General features: G+C 30.9%; 1 protein-coding gene across 1 annotated transcript; it reads right to left on the bottom strand.

The window, feature by feature from the left end:
• Positions 1-6,399: 6,399 nt before the first annotated feature.
• Positions 6,400-7,787, bottom strand: LOC139881893 (transcription factor MYB1-like). Its single transcript, XM_071866291.1, has 3 exons — positions 7,655-7,787; positions 7,433-7,562; positions 6,400-6,970 (listed from the first exon to the last, which is right to left on the bottom strand). Exons 1-3 carry the CDS (start codon positions 7,785-7,787, stop codon positions 6,400-6,402), a joined length of 834 nt encoding a protein of 277 aa, XP_071722392.1.
• Between the last annotated feature and the right edge of the window lie 4,506 nt (positions 7,788-12,293).

Below are 12,293 nucleotides of genomic sequence, written 5' to 3' on the forward strand. Positions count from 1 at the left end.
GAGATCAAATCATATTGAGATATCATGAACAATCAGAATCATATTAATTTTTTTGAGTGATGCACACGGCTAGACTCATCCATAAATAAAAGATAATTTTTCTCGTGAAGTTTTTGTACAAACAGTTTACTTGAGAGAGAGTTTGAAGAGTGCTTATGTATGTCAAATTTCCCTCCGTAAATTCCAAAAAGTTACTTTGCCAAATTTTAAATTAAAAATCATTCAATATTTACGATATCAAAGATATTAAATTTAGGTTAATGTTTGTAAAACCTTAATACAACCTATTAATCTTCCTGTATAATCCTTCATTTTACAACTAATTAACCTTACCTCCTTTATCCTAGATGTCTGAGTTTACTTCAATAGCGAAATAATATGTTTTCTAATAAAGCGGGCAAGGAAAACCTTTATTTGTAATTAATTATTCCTTGTTATTCATCTTTCATTCTAGAAGAAAACTCTGGAGCAATCTCTCCTTTTTAGTGACAGTGAGTATATGAACGCTTAATCATGAATTATTATATATGGTATAGTATATGCTAAATGTGGTCGCTCCAACGAGGGTTATCCTAATGTTCACGATTTTTTTTTTTTTTTAAATATCCCATGAATTCGAATTTTCAAATTCTCAAAAAAAAGAGACGTCTTAATCTGTTATAGTCGGCGATGTTGACGAATTTATTTAACGAGTAGTACTGGTATACGGTATGTACAAACTTGAAACTTTGTATATGTATAAAAAGTATGAAGTTACAAATTGATCAATCAACCATTCACGCATGGCATGCGTACAAATTAAGAATCATATTACTACGGTATACGTGTAAATAAATCGACATAAAATAATATATTTTTTTATTACGAGCCATATATATACTATTTTACAAGCACAAAGTTTGATGTATCTGTCTTGCTTAACACGTACGCTAACGCAACTATATATAGAAAGAAAAATAGTCAAGTGGAAATTGTTGATTTAGTTTGGTTCGTGAGGTTAGCAATCTAAAATATAAATATTATGGAAAATTTAATGAATGTCGAATTAAATAGAAGGAGAAAAAAATGAGTAATATAGTCAAAATAAAATTTAAAAAGAGAAAAGATGAAAATTAAAGAACTGTTTTAGGAAGAACTGTTGCAAAAATATTCTTAAAAATGTTTAAAATGAATTTCAGACAGTCCGGTCTGAAATTGGCCGCCGGGGATGGACTCAGGATCAATTCAGACAATGCAGAGAAGAAGAAGAGTATTGTTGTAGGATTGAATTCAAGTATACATCGTGAAGAATATGAGGATCTTGGTGTCACTCGTAGAAATCTGAAGGATGCTGCAGACATTTCTAAAAGTTTGTCGACTGAGAATGCAATTGACAATTGGTGGAGCGAGGCGATTAGTCGGAGCTCAGGCGACATGCCAAAATGTTCAGGAAGACGTCGGCTACAATACCTCTACGAGCAATTCATCTACAATTCCCCAGAATCAAAACGCCTAATTTGAAGGTTAGGATTTCCGTTTATGACAATGCTACAGTAACTTATAACTTTCCTTTTTAGTCTGTCGCAGAATAAAACTAGAGTTTAGCAGTTCTTTTGCTGTAGTTGATCAAAACAATCGATTCACAACTGTAAATTCATTATAATAGATGCTGCGAATCGAATGGTTAAGTCAGTTTTTTTGCCTTTTAGAAAGGGTGTTAATTTTAAGGTCGATCAATTGTGTTCTTAAATTGTTGCTAGAAATTGGAGATTTTGTATGCTGCATAGATTTTTCGTTCCTTTCGATCCAGATAAGCTACATTATGCTTTTAGAAGTTGTTGTTGAGGTGATTGCAATATTATAGCTTGAAATGATGAAGATGGTCATTGTTCTTAGTCATTTCAGTAGAAGTTTAAACAAGCCATGTAGCTATTTTACTCTCCAGTCAAGTTTATGAAGAAGTAGTTATTCAGAATCATTTGTTAGTTCATTTAGAAATTTTTTGTGATGGTTGAAATCATCTATCATGTCTGCAACAACAAGTCAATTCCAAAATCAAATTTTTGAAATTTTTAGACCTAATATGTAGATATGAAGAAGAAATGAAGTTTTACTGCTTCAAAATTAACAATTACCTTCCAGAAAAGATAAAAAGAAAAGAAAAGAAGTGGTGCTAAAAAAATACGGATTGATCAAGTTATATAGTATTTTATCAGCAAAGTGGTCCCAAAAATAAATTTTGCTTTTTCAGTTTATTACAAGTCAGCATTTTCATTTTCAATAATTTGTAATTCTAATTTTTATGACGTCTAAATTTATGTTGGACTGCTATATAAAGTCTTTAAATTGCAAACTTTATTCTTTATGAGTTTTGAATGAAATCGAAAAGAAAAATTGAAAGTTCATCATCTTTTTTTTAATTTTATATTCTTTTCTGCATTAGTACTATTAGGAATAAGTAAAATCGACCCAATCTTAATTTTTTTATAATTTTCAACCCCAAATCATGTGAGGAAACTCTTGTTAACTATTTCAATCATCAAATCTATGTTATGTAAGTAGTAATCATCGATTTTTTTTTTTTAAAAATAAATTCTTTAAGATCAGAACGATGGGGTTCTTTAACTGCAAATTATTAGTTCTATTTGTTCTTGTTTGGATAGAATTTTGATGCCATTCTTCTTGCTTGAGATCGGTTCCACCCTATCTATCAGAAATAATATATACAGTATTTTTCTTTTCTTTTTTTATTGTATATAATATATATTTCTTGATTGGAGTTCACCGGTTTGCGATATGTATCATTAATATTAGTATTAATTACTCCATTATTTAAGTTTTTGCTACATTGATGGTAGGAGTACTCTACTGAGTTATACGGAGTGATCGAGTTGCATTTATATGTAAATCTAACCTATACCTGCCCTTCAAAAATATATCAAAGCTGGGAGGAAAGTTAGCTAGCTTTATATATGATTACCTTAATTTGTGATTGTTAGTCAAGCCGTCGGTACTATTAGTAATTTGAATTAGCTAGTAAGTATATATATATAGTGTTTCACTATCATGTAATTACACTATTTGTTTGCCTTTTAGAAAGGGTGTTAATTTTATCAAAAAGAAAAAGAAAAGAAAGAAAGGGTGTTAATTATAATTAGTAGTATTAGGAATCCTCTCCATGCCGCCTCGATCGACCTATTATATATAATCATGCCTTTCACTCTCAATAAGTAATGTTATTGCCACCACGTACTTGTAGCTTGCTAGCTAGGACTCTCTCCACTACCGTTGCCATGTTGTTTGGCTTTTGCATTTTGTTTTTTATACTTTTTCCAATTTTACCAAAGTATATTTACATACAATATATGTAACTCAATTTGTTTAAAGAAGTAATTAAAATCAGAACGATGGGATTATAATAACAAGAAAAATTCGAGTTGGGACCATTTCTTTCTTTGCTTTTAGAGGCAATCTTAATTTGATTACCTCTAATAATCATGAATAATCGATGTTACATAGAATGTAAAAATGCTTTTCATCACATCATGATCATATCATATGGTTAGGCAGCTAATTGACGCTGTGCCTCTCTTTTTTGTGGATACCACGCTAGCCTCCGTCATGATCAATATTAAATTAAAGATATTAGTACTATGCATGTCATTGATTTTCTTTTAAACGTCATTACTTAGAAAGTCATATGGGACACACTAATTAAAAATTAATAGTTGAAAATATTTTTTTCTTCTGGAAAAAAATAAAAAAGATCTAAAACTTTTTGCTACATACTACCATATATCGTTCGTTAAATGAAAAAGAGCATTTGCATTTGCACATATAATTCATACTTTTAGACATCGATCATGTGAGATTTGACTAGTTAAACATAGTCACCCTTTTCTGTTTCCCTACCAAATGTGTTGACGGAAAATGTGATTTCCACATATAATCTACCAAATGTTAGATTCTGATTAACTACTATTTCTGTCTCTAATTAATTTCACATTTTTTATGATATTTAATTAGAAACGAAAAGTATATATTAATTACGATATATAATTAATTTTCTTGTGCCAAAAGACGAATATGTCATGTTCGATCTCGGTAAATTATTGACAAATTTATTTCGTCTTGATTTTACTTTTCCCAAAAATATCAAATTAAAGTGAACTTTCTTAGTGTGAAAGTCTGCAATGTACATGTATATATATTTTTGAAATTATTAACAATCGGTCCATTAGTACTTATTTTTTTTTGAAGTGCCAACTTGCCAAGTTTGGTAAGTTCACCGCGTAACACTAAATGAGATTTTTTAGTAAAACCGTGAGGGTAAAGAAAATTTAATTATCTGGCGATCTAACCAGAAACTCACATTCTAATTGTAAGAATATTGGTCTAATAAAGTGAAATTATCTTATGCAATTAGCTTGCTGGTTTAGTTTTAATCCAAATTTGTTTGCGTTTAAGAAGTTTCTGATGTTTTCTTAATGTATTTCTTTACCTATAAGAAGTATTTCTTCTACTACTTCATTAAGGATTAAATGAAGCTATCGCTCGTGTCTCTTTAGTCGCTGAGCATTAAATTAATTACCAAGAATGAATTAATGTATATTAAAGAAAATCATGAACAAGAAACTAATTATTCTATATCATAGATTCATTGGGCCGGGTGGCAATGACTTTTCCACCTATTTTTTTGTGACCTTTGAATTCCGGCGTACGTTGTAGCTATATATAGCTCAACTTAATTGGTCGGAATTAGTAGTTTCAAATTTAGGGTTGTGATACAAATTAAGAGACCGAGTTCTCTTAATTATCATTTCATGGCGAATTTAGTTAATTTATGATACAGATTAATATATAATATGTTGGTGAAACTATAATTAGTTGTGTGAGTTGAGAATTGAGAGTAGTAATCATTCTTAGAATAATCTAGTATTTAGGGAGCTCGTGCGATGCACACGATCATTTAGCCAACAGCGCCAAATGTTGATTTCAGAATTTGTCCATAAATGATTTTTCTAGACATTTATGCGGGAAGACAAGAAAATAAAATGTAGATATATTTATTTGCATCATAAATTCTAGTTTGGGAAAGTAATATTCATGTACAGTATACTATACTATGAGAGTTGCGACCCAGGTGATCGATGATGAAATTGAAAGAGCTAGCCAGGACAAACATATATAAGTGCTTTCTTATCAGATGGTACATATTCTTCCTCAATAATTTCTAGTATATTTGTCTGTTTGCGGGAAAAAGTTTTTCCCATAGCCTAGGTTTTAGTTGTTCACACGTGAAATGTGAGCAAATAATTAATAATAATAATAATAATATTACTAATAGCTACGTTCAAAAGTTAGATTAGTTTAACATAAAAAAAAAAGTTAGAGTAGTAATTATATATTTATATAAATAAATTTAAAAATATAAAATGTTATTTATCGAGAAATGGAGGAGTAATTAATTACTATTTGTGCACTAATTGTTTTTATGGTCTATTTATGCGCTAATTAATCTCAGCCTACGAATCTTTTTAAATTAAATACATGTAAATATAGTTTAAAAAAAAATGTAAATATTAGTATAAGGAATTGGATGTTTACTCTCTATCAATGGTGTAAGAAAATCACAACCGATCCTAGCAAAAAATCGAATGCTCAAATTAATGAAATCGAGTATATATAATTCAATATATATAGCTTGCATTACTCTTGCCAGTAGCTTGTATGCATACTGCCACTAGCCCCACAAACACATGATTACAACTCGATCGTTGGAACTTCGAAGTGGTCCATGCACGTACGTCTTATAAATATATATAACATATATAAACAACATCTTTTTTCATATATGATTTAAGATACATAATTCATAAAATACAGAAAAAAAAAGGGGGAAAAAAAAAAGGGGAAAAAAATGAGAAATATTATACATTTAAAACTATTTATTTTTATTCATAATAATTTGTTTAGGTCAAAAGATGATGTTTTCTTTCAAGACCTCATTTATTCCTAATAATTGAATGCACTTCCGCCAAATTATAAAAGCTTTCTTAATTTCAACTAGAAATTTATTCATGATGTGTACCGTACGCTCTTTTATGATACATATAGATGATGCAACCGAACAAAATACAAACTAGTAAAATACTTTAAATGTATGTTGCTTTTCCCAGTCGACATAGTGACAAATACTATTTATAACTTGCAGTATTACACAATTACTCATCATATAATAATATGATAGATGCATGGCATCTTATTTCATAATTTTAATTTACAAGCAAGCCCGTCTCAATCATCACCATTAATTAATTCTATAGTTAAAGAAGAACACACACTCTCTCTCTGTCTGTATATATAGCTAATTAATTAATTCATGCTTCTCGTCCGACAATTAAAAGATTTTCCGATCATTCATACTGGCCAGTGATCATCAATATTATCAGGGTCAAGCAAAAATGACAATGAGTCCAGATCCATATTGTTCTCTTCAAGACAATGACTTGTGGTCCAATAATCCTCTAACATTGCTTGACTAAATGGAAACGACTGGTCTTGACTTTGATGATCAGCTTCTTCTTCATTGTAATTAGCTCCTGCAGCTCCAAGTTGTTCGATTTCCTGGTCAAAGTTCAAGAACTCTGATGGTTGATCTTCCGGAAACTCGACCAGATTCGGATAATCGAAGTCCGGTTGATCATTGTCCAGAGCGGCTGGGGAGTTAGTATTAGTTTCAAGACTTTGATCATTAATATTTGTTAATATTGGTACTGTGTAACAATCAGAAATTGGGAGTAACACTTTTGGAGCCCTAGTAGCCTTTGTCCTTATAACTAAAGGCTCTTTTGGCTCAATATCACAGCTAGCTTGTGGAGAAATTGGTGGTGATTGTTGATTTTTAATCTTCTTTCCTAAATTCGTGTTCCAGTAGTTTTTGATTTCATTGTCTGTTCGCCCCGGTAGCCTTCCGGCTATAAGAGACCATCTGCATATATGGATACAACCAAATGTCAGCATATTAAATTTACTAAAATTAAAAGTCCATGCATCCTCTTAAATTCTGTAAGATAAAATCATATTATTATTTTTTAAAGATATTTTAAAAATAAATTAAAAATAAATTAAACATTTTTCATATATTATGGGACAATGATCCACCGGCTCCGGCCCTTTCCGCCAATGATAAGAATATACGTACGTAGGTAAAAACATTAAACTGAGAGACATAAATGTTCAGTGTTTTGAAAGGTACGGAATATTAAAAAAGAAAACCCAAAGTTCATACTCTTTTGAATAATCAAAACATTTGAGATGGAGATAGTACTTAATTAGTAAAATAACAATTCCAAAAATATGAGAGAAAATTTTAAAACTCTATGTTCCTGCTCTCTTCAAAAATAATAATTAATAAATTTTTGTTTTTTGAAAATGAAGAAAGATCGATAACCTGTTACCAAGAAGGTTATGGAGTCTGATAATGAGTTCTTCCTCATCTGGGGATATGTTTCCTCTCTTGATGTCCGGTCTCAAGTAATTTAACCATCTCAGTCTGCAACTTTTTCCACATCTCTTCAAACCTGTATATATATGTATGATCAATTTATGTCACAATTCAACATAAGATCACATTTTTCATCCTTACAGAGAATTAAAATAGAAATATATATACCAGCTCTCTTCGGAAGGTTTCTCCATTTGCCTTCACCATGTGCTTTAATATAAGCAGATAATATTTTATCTTCCAAGGCAGTCCATGCTCCTCTGTTCAATCCTTCTTTGGAGCAACATGGACTCCTTCCCATTTTTATTTCTCTTCTTTCTCTCTCTATACTTTATATATCTTTCTCTCTCTGTTTGTATGATTATTATTTTTCCTCTATTAAGGAGACATACGAACCCCCTTTTATAGCACAAAGTTGAGAAACTTAATTGCTCACTAAATTAGGAAAGTCAAGTAGTTTACTGTTGTTGTAGACGTATAACTATATTGTAGTATTAATTTATTTATTTAAGATACGTATGAAAGTTGGAAAAGAAATTAATTAGATGCAATATTTGATGTATTCGCATTTTTATTTTTATTTTTTTTGTTTTTTTTGATGATAATGTATTCGCATTCGTTTCACAGTTTATGATCAGTTCCTTTTATTTCTAAAAATTTGGTAAAAAATGGTTAGAAGTGAAATGAATTTAATTTGTTGTGTGTGACCAAACTTATGTGACAGCAGAATACTAGAATATGACCCGAGTTAAGTGAAAAACAATTAACCGGCCTTTCTTCTCAAACGTTACGAACAAAAATATATTCCATTAGCCTCTCAATAGATATTTTCTAAGCTATTAACAAAATAAAAATAAAATAAAATAGGTATAATCTTTTTTTTTTGTTCTTTTTTAAATGCTTGAGTCGAGGGATTTCTTTCCATGTCAATGCTTTGGGTACTACATGTTTTGATCTAAATAAAAATAATTTATTTTGAGATAAAATAAAAATCTAAAAATATATATATTGTGATGAAGTATTTTATGAAAAAGATTACGCTAATAGTTTAATTTGCCCATCATTTACGATAAGATGTATGTTTTTTCCTTTCCTTTTTTAAAAGACTATATATATATATATATATTAACGATTCGGGCTAAGGACCAAAAAGAATTTCGAAGGCAAAAATCTACACCAAGAAATTAACTAGAAAAACTTCTTCATTTCCGGGTGCGGAGTGTTGACTTGCAACTCGACCGTTAAAAGGTCTTAATCAAGAGATTTCTTGACCAGCTGTAATTATTTATTTTTGAATAATTTTTTAAAAAATATTATTCGATTCTAAACATTTCTGATACCGTTACGAACTCTACAACGAAATACCAGCAATGTACACTATAATTTTAGATCATAATACGTGCATATTAGATTTAGGGTACAACGTTGCCTTTTCGATTTTGAAAGAGTTCTTGCTATAAAAAATGTATGCAATATATGGCATGTTAATTTGTTCTCAGTCTCAACTGAGCAATTTGCGAAATTGAAAATTGAAATGTGGATACACTATATATATGTATGCCCTTTTGACGATTCCATCATAGCGAGCTTGCAATTATTGTTATTGAATGTTGATCTCTTTAGTTAGGAATCAGTCTTTCAATCAAATCATCCCAAAATCTCACTCTCCTTGACCATTCAATGCCCGAATGCTCAAATTGCTCCACTACAGTTAACATGGATTAGTTTCATTTTTATCATATATATCAACCGCGTTTTTGATTACTCCTTTATATATATAAAAGATTGATATATAGTCTATATTATTATTCTTCTAATTTAACTTCTAGCGTGGCTTTCTCAACTAATTAATACTTATATTACAATTTGGCCCAAGACTGTATTAGCTTTCTAGATTACTGTGTCTGTATATACATACAAGTGATGACATGAATATAGTCAACATATATAGTGGCATCACTGGCATGCATGCACATGATTCTTAAAAGCAAACTCCAAGTTGCAATTACTTTTTCATCAAAAAGCAAAGTTGCAATTTAATTACTTAATCAACCCAGAATATATATAAATTAAGTATTGGTCTATGAATTAGGTCTTATTTACTGCAAATTTCTGCCAAAGTAGCGTCCTAATAATTGGAGATGTTTCAATGAATTAGATTGAAAGATAATTTTTAATTTTCCATGTGGGCTTTAATATATATCATGTTTTATCTTCTGCAAATGTACGTGTCACAAAAAAATGTGCGTGTCATAATTCTTTTTTGCAAATATGTCATATATATTTATATTTTACATATGCTCAGAATAATATATTTTACCATATAGTATTAATATTATACAGGAATATAGATTCTTATATTATAGTATATATGATGATTGGCTAAACGGTAAAAGATGCATGTAACTTGCATATATTTATTGGAAAATATAAAGGTCATCATCTTGTATTTTATTGGTCTGTCAATGTGTCATGATTGGTCCTTAGATTTGGGTACGTGTACTACTCACTCCTGTATTCCTATTCATGATTATATATTATATTTAATTAATTTCTCAAATGTAAAACCACTTCAAATTAACCACTCTCGGTTTCAGTATCAATTAGAATTAATTAATGCCGGGCGATTTGTCAAGTTTCTTCTGGAGTTTTTGTTTGTCACTCCTTTTATTTTCAGTACTAGCGAATGGGAAAAGAGTGCATTATCATATTGGATATATGACCTAATACGTACTTCTCGATCAAATTATAAGGATGCCAAATCCGAAAGCTTGAAAATGGCGACTTGGCATATACCAGACTCAATAGACCCTTGCAGCAGAGGATTGATCCTGTAATATTAATACAAGTGAGAAACTAATGAGAAAGTACGTAAGACCCACTAATTTGTTTCAGACCCAAAAAAAAAAAAAAAAAAAAACTAGCTAGGAAAAACAATGATGTTGTGTACATCAACTCTAGGGTATAGTTTCTTTTTCCGCTTGGTTTCTTTCGAACTTTGGCGATTCTGGTCGCCCCTTCATAACATGATGAACACACCGTAAATCTCGAATAAAACACGAGTGTTGAAAACGTGATATTTGGAAAAAATAAGATGAAAAAACTAGTAATTTTATTAATTATTTAAGAATTAAAACAATTATGGGTACAATTTCTAAACAATCCTTTGATTATCAATGATGAAATTAATTTAAGACAATGGTAATGGCAATGACAACGACTAAACAACAACGAAACAATAATAAAAACGATAAACACAAGATTTACCACCGAATGTTGTGGTAAATGACAAGTGGTGGCTTGAGTGAAGCTTGAATTGCTTGGTACATACTTGCTTTTATGTTTTCGCAATGTGTATAAGTTTGCTGTTTGAGTGTGTATGTCTTAAATGAGAGGGTTGTGATCCCTATTTATAGTGTTTGAGAGAGACCTTGTTCCATCTAAAATTACAATTTGTTCTCCGCCAAACCAGAAGCTTTATTTGAAGTTCAACTTCTATTGTGACACTCATCTTGCTTCACTCCATATATGACTAATACTTCAGTCCGATCTTGAGTCTTATAGCCGAATCATCCTCCAAATCTTATAGCTAAATACTCCTCCAAGTAGGACTCGAACTTTGCTATACTATCTTCTAGAATTTCTCTGAAGCCATCGATCAACATCTCTCCTTTCCTAAAAGCTTAGTTCACTCCCAACTAGGAAAGCCCGATTTTCAGCTATCGTTAGCATACAATAATATAAGCATAAGCTAGCATGAACATGGAAAATCATGAAAATAAGCTAGGATGAGTATGTGCAAACATGCACACCATTTAACGTAACCATAGCTAACAAAGACATGATTTTAAGGTTACCAGACTATCATTGACATGGACTAGATTTTAGAGTCCAACTCCCTGCCATGGAAAAGCTTTAGGGTCCAACCCTCTACCATGGACAAGATTTCTAAGCCCCTACCATGGACAAGATTTTAGGATCCCAATCCTACCATGGATAAGATTTTAGGGTCCGACTCCCTACCATGAATAAGATTTTTGAACCCTCTACGGTGGACAAGATTTTAAGGTCCAAACTCCTCCCATGGACAAGATATTTTGGATCTAACTCCCTACCATGGATAAGATTTTTGAGCTCATATAAATCATGGCCAAGATTTTAGGGTCCGAACTCCTACCATGTACAAGATTTTAGGGTCCGACTCTCTACCATGGACGAAGCTAACATGTATAGAATTTGAGATAACCAAGCATGAGCTTAATTTTGTTCCATGCCAGCATAGACTTTATTTTTTTCTCCCATTTGACCGATTTTTGATGTTTTTACCGAAAGACTTTACTTAATAGGTTGTCAAAAATTTTATGTCTACATATACATTTTTCGAGACTTGGTCACAAGCGTGAATTTGATGATGAGCGGAGTTGGCGAGTCTCGAAACCATTTTGATTTCATTACGTCTCCAGGGATCTTTTGGTTGTAATAGGTCTTTCTTCGCCATAATCTTGCTTGTTGAAGCGAATTTATGATGTTAAAATCTTATGTGAGAAAATTATAAAAGAGTCATTTGTTAAGTAATTTGATCCTCTTCGGAGAATGAGATTTTCGCCAAATATGATTTTTAAGGAAGAATTGACTGATCATAAAGTACTTTGACATCATTTTATAGCTGTTTGAAAATCTCATGCTAAGGAGAGAATTCATCCAAATAGGTTCACTTAGAGTAATTATAATTTTTTTCAAAACCTAAATGATTAAGATGTCATTGATTCTCTTGATTTTTTTAGTCACCTGCTTATCTTTGTATCAA

Source organism: Rutidosis leptorrhynchoides, unplaced genomic scaffold (genome assembly GCF_046630445.1).
Source record: "Rutidosis leptorrhynchoides isolate AG116_Rl617_1_P2 unplaced genomic scaffold, CSIRO_AGI_Rlap_v1 contig208, whole genome shotgun sequence".
In the NCBI taxonomy this organism is placed as follows: Eukaryota; Viridiplantae; Streptophyta; class Magnoliopsida; order Asterales; family Asteraceae; genus Rutidosis; species Rutidosis leptorrhynchoides.